General features: G+C 41.2%; 1 protein-coding gene across 1 annotated transcript; it reads right to left on the bottom strand.

Annotated features, from left to right (window-relative positions):
• Nucleotides 1–140: 140 nt before the first annotated feature.
• On the bottom strand, nucleotides 141–11,041 carry ALG1 (ALG1 chitobiosyldiphosphodolichol beta-mannosyltransferase). The gene is made up of 13 exons (XM_050906302.1): nucleotides 10,828–11,041; nucleotides 10,606–10,683; nucleotides 9,912–10,015; nucleotides 9,267–9,415; nucleotides 8,559–8,648; nucleotides 7,762–7,872; nucleotides 6,710–6,831; nucleotides 5,862–5,900; nucleotides 5,218–5,277; nucleotides 3,537–3,647; nucleotides 2,438–2,552; nucleotides 1,592–1,667; nucleotides 141–1,251 (listed from the first exon to the last, which is right to left on the bottom strand). Exons 1-13 carry the CDS (start codon nucleotides 11,039–11,041, stop codon nucleotides 1,117–1,119), a joined length of 1,404 nt encoding a protein of 467 aa, XP_050762259.1. The 3' UTR covers nucleotides 141–1,116.
• Between the last annotated feature and the right edge of the window lie 3,864 nt (nucleotides 11,042–14,905).

The following is a 14,905-nucleotide window of genomic DNA, read 5'->3' as shown; positions in this document are numbered from 1 at the left end:
GGTGCAGAACCCATTGTAGTCATCTACCATCACTGAACTAGGAACGCTGAAGAGCAGTAACCACATGATAAACCAAGCACATTTATTCCTTAAATGACTGACATCTATTTTATAATCAAAAAGGTGATGAAAAAAGCATCTTGTAAGCGTTAGGTCTGCATATGAATACTAACAATAAAAAGATGAAGGGTGTACCTGAGTGAGCACTCAAAGTGAAGGGCCTTTTTATTAAGTTATACATACTTCAATAATACGTTTTGATTTTTTCCTTTTCTATTCATCTGTTCAAAAAGGGATAAATTTTATATTCTTTCTCAAGGTAAATGGGCACATTCACTTCAGTGTACAAGGACAACACTCACTGAAAGGTCTGTCTTCCTCTAAGCGTTCAATAAAGCTGTCTCATACCACTGGCTGTGCTTTCACATTCTTGCACACACTGTAAAAAGGAAAACAACTTTGAAACGAAATGGTTCTTTCTCAATAAAATCATACAAGAGGATATGCAGCGCTTGTCTAGGGAAGACTAGCCAAGAATATTAACTGGTTGAAAAAATAAAAACCTCACTGTATCCTCAGTGCAAATAAAACAACTCAAATAAAATGCATCTCCCATTTACAAGAAAACATACCCAAATCGCCTACTGAAGTGCTTACTGTACAACAGGTGTAACTGGTAATAGTTTATACAGGTATTCAAGTATCTTCACCAAAAAGTGACTTTTAAGCAGCACAGGTAACAGATTTTGCACATATGAGTTCCTAGAGTAACTAAACCTCCCTCCCACTTTCTAAAGATTGATCCCAAGTGATAAGGAAGGAAAGGCAGTCCAGATGGCAAGGCTCAAGCTCTTCACCACAGGAACCACGTCTTCCCTCAAGACTTACACTGTTAGCACACAACAAATAGCCTCGGCTGCACCTTCAGCACTATTCTTACTCACAGGAGAAACTCAAATTGTAAAGGAAGAGGTGTGTCCAAACACTTGTTCCAAGATGAAGTAGTTAAAAAAACTGCAGCTATAGACAATACAAAGTGTTTATTCACTATTTATCAAATCTATGCAGCTCCAGGAATGTATTAGCTTTTTTGACACCCTCCTCCCCAACAAAAAGTCATTCATTCTGCCCAAGCAAAGGAAGAACAGTCTGGTCCCAACTCTCATCCCAGCGCAGCTGCTTGGACGCACGAAGGTTTTTTCTGAAGTTGTGAAGTTTGCCTTCCAGTGTAGGAAATCCCAAGAAAAGCATCTGTAAGTTAAAAAGGGAAAAACACAGAAAAATACCGTCATGTTACATTTTAGGCTCATTCTAGCCTCCCCGATGTTAACCCTCAATTACAATGCTGCAGTAAGAGAGCGCTCTTTGGTCTGGCCCTATAAATAGTGAACGATGACAATATTTAAAATGTTCTTGCCAGCTTCAGATTCATATTCAAATAGAAGTGAGGCCAATAACATTCACCAGGCAAAGGCACTATCTTCTGAGAACGCAAAATACACAGACGATAGTCAGATATGGCACGGTGGCTCATGTGGTAGCACCTCTGCAGTTACAGCTAGTAGGAAAGAAAAATCAGTCAAGCCTTTACCTTTAGTTGTTCTGCAAGTTCATTCGAGTCCCTAAATATCAGACCATTTTCATTGTGCTTCACAAGTTCATGTAAACTGTGAACAAAAGTCATAGGAGAAAACATGAGACAAAAAGCAGCGAGAGGGACATGTACATTTAAAAAGTTGCATAGTGACATCCAAAAAGATTGTGCTAGGGCATCTGTAACATAATGATCCTAGATGTCTAGATATGAGCTTCATACCTGACAAAACAGAATGAAGGCGGCAGTTTTAAACATTTAAATTTAAAGATTGTTTCTCCCTTCGATGTCAGCCTATTTAAATTTACCATTACAGCACAAAAGGGCCCTCACTCTGTCTTTGTGCCACTCATCTGGACATACATTAAAAATCAGGGCAATAATCTACTTTAAAATCAACCCACAAGGAAAATCTGTCCGTGATCCAGTTCATGAGATCTTCCCAGACAATTGTTCTTTCTTTATAAAAGCTACTGTTTCCCCAAAGGACCATAAATTCTAAGACTGACTGTGCATACACTCACCCCTTCACAGAACAGAGACACATCTATGCAGAAGGAAGCTTTTTTTAAATGAAGTATATGGAAACAAAGGATTACAGGGTGGTTATTTTTTAAGGCAAGTGGTTGCATTAAATGCTCCCAACTTTGTACAAACCAGCATTAATTTTTTAACTTAAAACAACCTTGATTTCTAATTTACCTTATTGAATTAAAAAAAAAGTTATTATGGCATAATACTGGAATCTCATTTGATACATGCAGTAGCTGCTAAACTCTTGCTTTGTAAGAATACTGTTTTATATGATCCACTTAAACTGTATCAGAATAAGCAAGCTCTTACCAGTCAAAATATATTGCACACACAGGTAAACAACAGCCAAACATATCTACCACCTTCATGGGTAAATCCAAACCACTAGATGATTTATGGAGACACACCCCCAGGTCTGCTGAGCCTGAAAAGCAAACAAAACAGACAAGAGGCTGAATTCTCTGAAAGCAGCTCTTCTAGTCTTACTGTAAACCTTTCTATTTATGTACCACTTTGGGTGCTGCAAGCTAAACATGAGCTACCTTCAACACCATCCAGACTGAGCCGGTTTCAAGCACTCAGGGAAAAAATAGAAGTGCAATATATTTTGTGACTAAAATTAGTCAGGCTTTAGAAACATACCAGGTGAGCGCATATTAAATTAAAGAGAATTTTAAAATTTCACATATCTTAAAACAGCCTTTCTGCCTCTTAATGTGCTAAGAATGGGTAAGTGCACAGGAAAACTCCATCACAATCCAGACAGGATACGCTGCGTGGCTCACTAGCGACCTCTTCCAGTTCAAGTGATTTCAAAATAGAGAAATTACAACGTGATTTTAGAGACATTATATTCATTAGTTAAAAAGCACCAAATCAACACAGTGTTTTACAGCCATATAAATTGGCAGGCTCTAACCCTGCAGAATGTAGATCAAGTTGAATATGTATTTTCCTACTTCATTAAGCTTACTCACACTTTATGCTAATACAATGAACATGCTGAGGGAATACTATTCCAAGGATACGTTCATTTAGAATTTCAGCTACTTTTGGTTGCTCAGCCAAAAACTTTATGATTTCGTTTACTGAAGTGACCCTGAAAGTAAACTGGAACATGCACAGGCACACTGTATTTCAGCATAGTTAGAAGAAACAAAGAGTACAAAGAACAGGCTAAAATAGCAACACAGGTACTATGCCCACTTCTTGGGATAACAGTGAAAAACTGCAGTTAGAAAAATTTAGCAATTTTGCTGGCATGACTCAAAACCACTGTCGCTAACCAGCAACTTCATTCGCTTACTATATTCTACCAGCTTCTGTGCAAAATCTCTATCAGCTCTCTGCAACTGTGCTATGTTGTTTTTCACACCTTCTCAAACCTATTTCACAATCTAGTATTTACCAAGCAAAAGAGGGTAATCCTCAGCTTCAAGCCATGGTGTACAGATCTGGATATGTTTAAAGCACAGTTTACTTATCAGTCCATTGTAGTAGTCTTTTAGAGGTCCTTTACCTGTTTAAAACAGGAAAAAAATATATATATAATAGATTTTTTTATCAAGATGACTGAAAATAGCGTGGTCTGTGCATCTTACCGTACAGATGACAAACTCCTGTTGTATCAGGTACATCAAAAGGATACCACACAGAATCCCCAAAAAGACACTTAAAAGACTAAGTCCCCTTGAAAGCAATGTGAACCTAGACTTCTCTCTTACTCAGTATTTAGAAGAGTCTGCCATCAATATAGAATCATAGAATCATTTAGGTTGGAAAGGACCTTTAAGATCATCGAGTCCAACTGTTAACCTAACACTGCCAGGTCCACCACTAAACCATGTCCCTAAGCACCACATCTACACGTCTTTTAAATACCCCCAGGGATGGTGACTCCACCACGTCCCTGGGCAGCCTGTTCCAGTGCCTGACAGCCCTTTTGGTGAAGAAATTTTCCTAATATCCAATCTAAACCTCCCCTGGCGCAACCTGAGGCCATTTCCTCTCATCCTATTGCTTGTTACTTGGGAAAAGAGACCGACCCCCACCTTGCTGCAACCTCCTTTTGGGTAGCTGTAGAGAGTGATAAGGTCTCCCCTGAGCCTCCTCTTCTCCAGGCTGAACAACCCCAGTGCCCTCAGCCGCTCCTCATCAGACTTGTGCTCCAGACCCTTCACCAGCTTTGCTGCCCTTCTTTGGAGGCGCTCCAGCACCTCAGTGTCTTTCTTGTAGTGACGGGGCCCAAAACTGAACACAGGATTCGAGGTGCGGCTTCCCCAGGACCAAGTACAGGGGGACGATCACTTCCCTAGTCCTGCTGGCCGTGCTATTTCTGACACAAGCCAGGATGCTGTTGGCCTTCTTGGCCACCTGGGCACACTGCCGGCTCATATTCAGCCGGCTGTCGACCAACACCCCCAGGTCCTTCTCCGCCGGGCAGCTTTCCGGCCACTCTTCCCCAGTCCTGTAGCATTGCACGGGGTTGCTGTGACCCAAGTGCAGGACCCGGCACTGAGCCTTGTTGAATCTCGTACAGTTGGCCTCGGCCCATCAATATCCCCCAGTCTTGACCTGCATTTTGCCTACAGCAGTAAGATAACCAAATAACTAATGACAAATTTCATCAGCACAACTGGCGCTTCAAAATCACACTAAGTTTCAGTTTGCTCTTAATGAGAAAGTTAACCAAACAGCACTCGTTCCGTCTACACAACTTTTTGGCAAAACCTCATTTGATGGTCCTCTTTTCCAGCACCAAATAAAAATCTTTCTGCTTCACACTCCCAGCATCAGATTTTACGTTTCTTTTGCAGCATCATCTCAATGTCGAGCTTAAATTCTTTTGAACGTTGAGTAATGCACAGCTGTACTAGATAGGGAGGCCGAGAGCTTCTCCCCTTTAAAGATGTGCCGTGATTACATGGCTGTAACAGTCCAACTGTAATTCACTACTCTTATAACCAGACATAAAGACAACAGTCCCTCCTCTCTCTTCACCATCAACAGAAGAGTCAGCATAGAACAAAAGTGAAAATGAAGTCGTCTGTATTAGCACTGAAAGAATTGTAACATGAATAAACTATTACCTGTTATCACACATACTAAAGATGGAAGCTTGACTCCCTCATTGATATACCGCTCATAATCTGGAGAAGATAAAAAACTGTTTAGAGTTGACAAATATACGGATGCTTGGTTTAAGAACGGTCACAGTGTATTAATTGTTTAGCTTCCTACTTCAAGTAATTTCTTTACAAGCATACACCTAGTAAAATAGTAGTAAATTTAGCAATGTTAAAATTGACAAACTTCTATAGAAATAAATTACAGTCTGTTTAAAATGCACTATTTATAAAGCATTTGTTCGACTACACCATATCAGCTGTTTCACTATATCAATTTAGAAACTGCAGCTGCAAAGTAAGACAACGCGTATTCCCTTGTTTCCTATTAGCAGATGCCTATGGAGAGTATATGTAATAGCTTAGAAAATAAAATTGCAATTTACAAGCTAGTTAGAAACATAATTCTCCCTGACAACTACTCTAATTGAATCCAGACGTTGCACTTCTGTATTTCAACTACTACTCTTAAACCACTGCTAATTAATCAAATACACCTGCATTTTCACTTGAATATGGAAGCATTGTTCTTTAGCGAAACCCTTCATAACCGTCCAGAAAACAACCATTCCCCTTTGAATAGGTGAGATTAATTCCTTCATACCTACCTTCTAAAGCTTTTAAAAGGACTGAAAAGTCTTCATCCTCTGAAAGAGAAGGCTTTGTTAGTGACATTCATATTTCTATCGTTTATAATGAATTATTGTCTTTAAATAGCAACAATAAGATTTTCCTCACCTTCACCTACATGATTTAAGTATGGACCATGCTTTTCCTATTAAAAATCTGCTGTAACTATTTTCATAAATAAAAGTCTATAACTATATACAGTGCTTATCTGCTCCCCTTATTGGCAACATGGCAGACAAACAAGCCACAAATACTGCACATACTCAAACCTATCTAGTTAAAATCTTCTTGCTTCTAAAGCTGGAGAATTAAGTGTAGAAATTGCCCGGTTAATTCAAAGATATAGACAATTCTGCCCACGGTTACTACCAATGGATTTGTTTCCACTCTGTTCCCTTTTTCATACTGAGGGAAAAAAAAAGTGAGAAAATTATGTAATACACATTATCATAAATAAAGGAGTAAATATTTTAGTTTCTTAATCTATTTTACACCACCATGCAAGACAGTATGCCTAGAATGGAAGTGAAAAAAAGAAGTAGGAAATCTCTTTTCATCATTCTTGAAGCTGAGCCTCTAGACTGTAGCTCTGTAATTGTAATTAAAATACAACTTAAAAAATCATTCATTTTTAGCCACCAAAGTATATCACATACAACTTGTCTTCAAATTCTTCCGGCCAAATGAAGGAAAAACGTAACTTCGCCACTGATGATGTAAACATGCCTCTATAGCCTGTCAAGCGTGAGGAAGTATAAACAGCCCTAGCTTTATCTTTTGTTAAACAGTGGTTAAATATTAAAAATAAAACTATTTGTTTCCAAACCTGTCCAGCTTGTGCTGCTGATTAGAAGAGCTGGCCGTCCTCTGGTTTTTATCACGTGTCCATTTTTTTCATCCATTTCTGTAAAGGCAGACCTCTCAGCATCCGAACTGACAGACTCTGTACTACGGAAACAGAATTTTCTGAGTATGGACTACACAAACACAGCCAACAAACACAGAAGGAAATGCTATGCTTAACTGGCATGAATTTCCAAACATTTTGTTTCAGATTTGCTGCTCAACTTCTCTAGGAACACAGTCATTACAGTACTGAGCTGCAGAGAGATACCTGATCATAAGAGAGACCATTTTCCATCTTTCCTATTGCTACCAAGAGCCTAGTGACACTACTGCTGTAGGCATGATCCCATCTCCTAAAAAAGCGTTTCCTTAACAAGTTGAGAAAATAGTCAGCCTCTCTTTCCAGCTTTGACTCAAACGTGTAGGAGAGCATGGAGGCCAACAGTACATTTATTCAATTAAACTCAGAACCTATACGTTCTGTGGTGGGCATTTCCAAAACGAAGCCACTATACACTATGGCTTTCACTTCTTTTTCAAGCCTCACTCCCTGTTAAATCTACTATAGGAGACATCCTGCACATAGCCAGAGAGGAACGTTTAACACTTAGATCAAGATCTTGAAAGCTCTCCACAGTGAGTGAAAGGAAGGAATGCTATTAACGAAGCATCCAATCACCGTCATCTAGTTCAATGGGAACTAGACGACTGCTGAGTTCTACCCTAGAGATATTCTATTAGAGATTGCCTCAGTACTTACGCCAACTTCTTTAAAAATAAAACACTTCTATTATTTCACGCACCAAGCACTGCGTTATCCCAGTTCAATGATTTCACTCATTCTGGCCTGTCCTAGCAAGAATTAAGCTGACTTGCACAGCATCAGCTGCTGGCTAAGAGCACGCAGAGACTACTCTGCCTGCTGATGTTCAGTAACTTGTGATCCCATGCAAAAGTATTTCTGGTAACTAAGTGCAATAGCTTTATGTCATTTGGTTAAGGACCGTAACCACATGCTTTACTTACACATACCGTGGCTTAAAAGCCTCGTAGTCTTTGGCAAGTTTCATGTACAAATGATGTTGAAGTTCTAATGGCGTTTCCTTAAAATAAGAAGCTGGCTTGTCATACAGCGTTACTGCCCTGTAATGAAATAAATTCAAAAGTTAAATAAAAACCAGATGTAACACAATGGATATGGTACAGTGACAGGCTACAACAATGTAATGCAGAAAGTAATTAAGTAAATCAATACAGCAAAATAATTTATCTTTTGACTCTTACAACTTTCTGTATTCCTGAGGTTTGCTGGAATACACCAAGGTGGACACATTAATCCTGTAACAAAGGACCCCTTTCTTGTGTGCATATTCAAGGGGTATAATGCAACCGTAAAACTGCAGACATCATTGTCCTGATTTTTAAACTTACTTCATAACCTTTCCTGAGCAACTTTGATCTTAAAGCCCTCTGATTGCAAAAGAAAAATTTAAGGGGAGACTAATTGTTAAAAAACACAGTGATGTCTGCCTCATTCCGATTCTACAGGCAGCTTGGTAGCAAACTTCCGTAACACCTGGACTGCCACCTTCTAGTCAATGGGGTGTTAGTTATGAAGGGTAATGAAGATTCTTGAATGCCCACACTCCACTAGCTTATTACAAAACTGAGCTAACATGTTTCAGTGGTGATGGATGGGCTTGTGAAAGCTGCTTTTGTAAGATTCCTCTGAATCCAGAATCATCAGGGATATGTTCTTTTCTTTTACTTCGTATACGCACATACTAATTTGTTAGAGGTATTTTACGTATGTCGTAAGTATGACTTACTTTATGTTGCAATTCACCCACAGATCTTCTTTCATTGCATTAGTGACACACAAGTTATAGTCAGACAAACGCCCAAAAAGCTTTTCATACCTGACAAAAATTAAATCTTAGTTAGAAACCACAGGCAGGAAATCGCGTTAGCCAAACAAAAACTGCCCAACAATGCCCATGCTAATTATAGCCAGACAAAACCAAAAGGAACCCAACTGCAGCCAGTAACTGGAATTTAATTATCAATTATTGATTGACTCCTTATACTGAAGCAATATCAGTTTATGAGAAGGGATACAGCATGACTCCCTTATCCTCTAAGACCTAAGAACACCACACTCAAAGCCTTTAAAGCCTTTATCTACACGTAACCAGTTAGATTCAGCAAGAAACACACCTTTAAAGATGAGTTGGAGTGTAAAACAGCATTAGAGAATAAAAAAACCCAGTACATATAAAGTCATTCTAACAACAAGATCGAAGTTTGCATATGCACATAAAAGCAACTTGCCTACTTCATCAATCGCCTTCCTACGTGTTTAACAAAGGTGTTTTACAGAACATGCTTTCTGAAATAAAAAGCAGTTTAACACAGCAAAATCCAGAAATCCTTCATGGAAACAGCCCTTCACTAATTATATTCTCCCCAGTGGTTTCCATTCTTCTGAATTCTGCAAAGGTACGTAATTTACAAAGAGAAGAAATTACTGTACAAACCATTTTGCAATTTGTACTAGCGGGTGATTTCTTCCATGATTCAGACTCATTATAGTATATCCATAGTTGTGCCAATCAATTATCAGTTTGCTTCTCCAGAAAAGACATGCTACCCAGGCAACAGCTATGCTAGGTAACCCTGGAGGATTCTGTTTAATAAATAAAACAAATAAAAATAGCATAAGACCGTGATCAAGTGACAAACACTAAGCAACTACCAGAAAAAGAAAATCAAACAATTGAAATTACATTGCTTTAAAGGATCTTAATGAAGAGAGGCAATTTTGTATTCACCAACCATAGAACTGCCAGTTTCTCCTATGAAGACTGGGAGGCACTTCAAATTTACTGTTGAATCAGGATCAAAATTCCCCTCCAATAAACACACAAACATTTCTGTTAAGATTTATTCTTTACTGCTCTCCATGCCAATGAAGTTCAAAAGCTCAACAGGAAGAACAAATGGGAGTTGTTAACAGAAAAATCAAAGTTTAGAGCCAAATAAATAGTTTGATATAGGTTTACACCATTGATTAGGCCAGTTTTAGTTCTCAAATAATTAGAACAATGTCTGAGACTGCTAAAAATGCCCTGTAATGCAGTACTATTTTTTTTTATTAATATTAGTCCCAGTACAAAACATACCTGAAGAAGAATATAGGATGGCTGATCTATCTTCAGCATTGTGTACAGTAATTGTATTGCCTGCACAATGACTTTTACGACATACTGGAAAAGCTTCGGGCCAACTGCAAAATGACAGAAAACCTGGTAAGAATATCACGGCTCTCCAGAAACGTGCACCTCATACAGAACCAGCTGTCTCTGCAGAGAAAGGTTTAAAATAACAGTATGCTGTAAAAATGGAAACCTGTTTTTAGACAAACATCTCGCAATCCCTACAAATTCCTGTTCTGTGTTTTGTATAGAAAGAAATCGGGGTAGGTATGGATAAACATACACACGAGGTAAAAAAAAAAAAAAAAAAATTATAAAACGTCCCTGTTTCAGCCTTCATCAGAACTGCATTAATGTGCTCCAATACCACCGAGGCAACAGGTAGGGAGGCACCAAGGATGCGTAGCCTGTGCGTGCGGCTGGGCTGAGGCAGCACACACATCTGGAGCACCCTCCCCGCGGCAGCGAGGCCCGAACCCCCTTCGGGTTGTTTATTTTTCCACGTAAATCTCCTTTCCCCTTTTCCTCTGCTCCCCCCGGACACAAGCACTCGCCACAGCCACGCTCCGGGGCCCGGCCCGGCCCCTGCGACCCCGCTCCTCGGCAGTCCCGGACCGAGGACTCCCGGCGGGGCCGGGAGCCGGAGCCGTCCCGCACCCACCTCGCAGCCCCCGCAGCTCCGCCACGGGCACCAGCCGTATCTTCCCGCTCCTCAGCACGTCGCCGTGCGGCCTGCTCTCTGCCAGATGGGAAGAGGCCCGTCAGAGGAGCGACCCCCGCGCACCGCCCCAGCCCAGCGGCCGCCTCAGCGCAGCTCAACCGCGGGCGCCGTCCCCTGGGGGGGGGGGGGGGGGGGGAGAAGGAGCCGCCCGCCCTCACTCACGGAGGTAGCCCAGCAGCGCGACGCCGCGTCCGTGCCGGGCCAGCGAGAGCGCGTGGTACTGCATCCGCGGGCTGCGGCCCAGGTCGCCCAGCACCGCCACGCACACCCGCCCCGCGCCGCCCGCCGCCGCCGCCCGCCGCCGCCACAGCAGCGCCGCCAGCACCACCGCACCCGCCGCCAGCCCTAGCAGCGGCACGGCCCCGCCCGCCGCCATCTTGTGGCGCCAGCGGCGGGAAGAGCGGGCGGGGGGGCGCCCCCTGGCGGCGGCGCGGCCTGAGGGGACCCGGCCTCGGCGGCGGTGCGGCGGTGTGACGCGGGGTGGCGGGCCGAGCCGCGGCAGGCCCCCGGTTAAATCTCGTTTTAAAAAATGGTTGTTGTTGGGATATAGCGGTCACTAAGAGGAGGCTCCAAAACTCTGTCTTTTAAAACGAGTTCATGGTAGTATGGAAAACGAATTGTCTTTCTTTCTGCAGGGTACTCGAAAGGAGCCCGGGAAGAGCGGCCTCAGAGCATGAATTACTTGCTCAGTGTGCCCGAGTGGAAAGCTTGGTGAAGGAGTTGTCGTCTCTGACTGAAGAAGTGACACGTTCTCTAGCGCAGAATGACCCCAAATATTTCAAAGGTAGAAAATAACTGGTACATGTGGCGGTCAAAAACAAGCTCAAGGTATTTGTATTGCAGTGTTCTGCCTTTATGTTCTTGACCTGTGAAACAACAAAGATGCTAAAGTTAACGAAACCGTTTACTTGGAGTGAGGGCAACATCTGGTATCCATCCTGAGTGAGCTTAGGCAAGAAGGACTCCTCAGAGTTAAGAATCTGCTGATGATTTTTTGGGTAACCTGGAGAAATGCACTGAGGGCAGGTCTGCACGGCAGGGATATTTAGGTCTGAAAGCCACAGGGAGGCAAGATCAGCTTCAGGCTTGCTCACCCTCGCATCATGTGCCTAGTGCTTGCTTCCAAGTCACTGGAACTAAATCTGTGGTCCCTCATAGCTTCCCTGTTTGGTCCCTCCAAGCTGTCTGGTGGCTGGCAGTGAAGTTGCAGTGATGCACTTGGCCAATATCTGTTGAAAGACAAAAATGACTTTTTTCTGGCATATAGGTTATTTGCAAATGACATCCTATCATTCTGTGGCACTACCATTAACTTTAAAGGGCCTCTTCTGTTATTTTGGGCAGAAATAAAGTGCCTTATTCTGTGGTATGTCAGCAAGAGAGCTTAGCCTCAAAAAAACTGGCTAAATGGATGTTTCTTCAAAATAGCTGCATGCACATGCATGTGAGAGTACCTTTGGGTATACACAGACACTTAAGAAATCAAGCAGGACCTGAGAACTCCCTCTACTGCACCATTAATTACAGGCTTTCTTCTTTGATCTGCTTTTGGAAGTTGAGGAAGAAGAGGCTGGAAAAAAGGGCCACAGGGAGGGGAAATGAACCTAGCCTCTGGCATAAGACAGGTTTCTCTGAACACCATTCCTAAGCTAGGTTTAGACAGCAAAGAGCCTGTGGTTCCTTGATTCCACTTGCAAATACCCTGAACTGCGGTGATATACCTAAGACAGCTAGGAACATATTTGTAATTTTATTGGTCATGCTTTCCCCAACTTCTCAATTTTAGGGCCACTCCTTTCCCTCCTGACTAACACCAATATTTTATCTGTGTACTTCATCCCAAAAATCTATAGAACAGACATTCCAGTTGCAAAGGATAACATGTGCGTTATTCACGTGACACATTACCAGTAACCAACGGTGTGATACTTATACCTAATTAGTTCTTAGGCACCGGGCAACATAGGTGTTTATTGGGACAACTCTATGTGTCGATAGCCAAACAAACTGGTTGAAAATACTGTTTCATGTATTGTTAGACTTGAAACAGATTGATGATGAGGGTCCCTGCTGGCTGTGTAGGTATACCAGATACTGATGTTCTTTTCCATTCCCTCCAGGCTTGTTTAGAAGGACACATTATATTTGTGGGGAGCCTATGGTCCATGAAGATGCATCCTGCTAAAAAATAATGTTATTAGATTGACTTATTGCAGAATATTTGAATCCAATGTAAGATTTTCAGCTGCAATTCACAGCTCTCAGATCCTCTCTTCCCTACTCCAGATTGGAGGAAAAGAAGTCTAATAAAATGCCGTGCAATACTCAGATCTTTTCTGTATCTAGAGAAGATGCTCCAATCACCTGTTCCTGAGTATTACAAGAGTATTTTCTGTGCTAGCATGATGAAAATAAGCTTGGAGATTGAAAGCGATGGATTCAAGTTTTCTTCTTGAGACCTCTTCATGGGAAACAGTATGTTATCTATTCTCAGTTAACCAACAATGTGGTAAATGTTACTGTGAAATAATAAAAGCAAAGCTTTTTCTTTAGCAGCAATGAATCATCTAACAAGAGAGATATTTGCTATGTTAATGAATTACACAACATTTAAAACATGAACGTCAGATAATTTATCTCACATTTTACAAGCTGAATCTTTATCCCAACTTAAGCAAGATGTATAAAGTAAAGTTTATGATTCTTACATACATTAGCTATACTGTAAGGGCCATCATTTCCAAACCTGGAATTTATTTGCCTAAATCTGTTGTTAAAATACATTGCTAGGATTAATGTGGTATGATTTTGGTTAAGCTTTATGAGCATCTTTTTTTTTTTGCTGGAGATCAAGCGTATAAAGCAGTACTGACAAAAAAGCTGTGGGGTTTTGTCCCATTTTGTTACCCCTGGTTATGTTGTGTGGCATGTCTGGTTTCTCGGACTTCTACAAACTCAGATGATGGCTGGAGAAGATTCTCACTTGGCAGAAGCCTAAGGACGGATGCTTTGGAGAACCTAGTGAGTAAGCCTTACCCCCCAGGAGGGAGGTGGTGTGATACCTTATCTAAACATGTACGATATAGATTGCAAATGAAAGGGCTATTTTATAGCATTGCTGTCAAGTCTATGGAAAAGAGCAAATAGAAGCCTCCTGACAGAAACAGTTGCCACATTATCTTGCCAAGGCCCTGTGGAAGTAGCTGAACCCCACAGTGAAAAATCATTAAGTTAGAGCCTTGTGCAAGAGTTTAAAACTAGGTTAGATGTACTGACCAGGAATCAAATGAGATGTGTCACACAGTGCAGAGAACAAATGGTATTTCTTCACTACAAATAGGAATAGACACAAATAAAGGGTGCTCTTCTGCAGACCACCCAGTCTGAATGGTATGCTGGTATTCTGGTTATGTTTCTTTTACCCCTATGACAAAAACAGATGTTAGATATTATATTTCCATTGTAATTCTCCATATTGCCTACCAGCAAGTATGTGGTAACAATGAAACCCTTGTTCCCTCTTAAAGCATATGACTAATTACAAGTGTGGGCAGACTGTTCAACAAGATAATAAAGCATGGAATATTTGCTCAAAGATGCTGTTCAGAATGCATCTGTTTCTAACTGGGAAAGCAGTCAAGGTCTCTTCAAGAACAGCCCCGCTGTCCCACGTCCCAGGCCTGCTTTTACACATACACCCCTGGCATGGCAGTCACACATCCATACCAACCGGTAGGAGATCTGCTCTTTTGGGAAAAGCTCATTTCATTCTCACCCAGCTCACCTGACAGCTACTTGCTGTGTATCACTTTAATGCGAAACACAAATTGCTTTTCATATTTACTTCCTTGACTAGAGTGCAGATATCACGTCCTGTGATGGAATGACTGATTCCTGCAGGCTATCAATCAGGCATAACACCACAAATTCCACATACCCGTATTTTCTGGCAGGTTATCAGACTACTTAAAATTACTTACAAGTGTATTAGCTTTATAGATACAGTGACTTGAGTTTATAAAGGTAGAGTCGCAATAAATGTTCTTTTGGCCTATCTAGTCTTCAGAGCACTTAGCTGGACAAAGATAAATATGGTGTAGCCACCACTTACATCTGAGGTTCTGAAAATAGGAATAGAGATGAATGCATTTATAAGAAAAGCATTTTGAGAGAGAACTTATTTCTGCTTGTAAAATTTTTTGTATTTATTAAATAACAATTATGTTTTTCAAAAGGCTTT

This window comes from Gymnogyps californianus, chromosome 15, assembly GCF_018139145.2.
Source record: "Gymnogyps californianus isolate 813 chromosome 15, ASM1813914v2, whole genome shotgun sequence".
NCBI lineage: Eukaryota > Metazoa > Chordata > Aves > Accipitriformes > Cathartidae > Gymnogyps > Gymnogyps californianus.
This window is presented reverse-complemented; position numbering and strand designations above follow the sequence as displayed.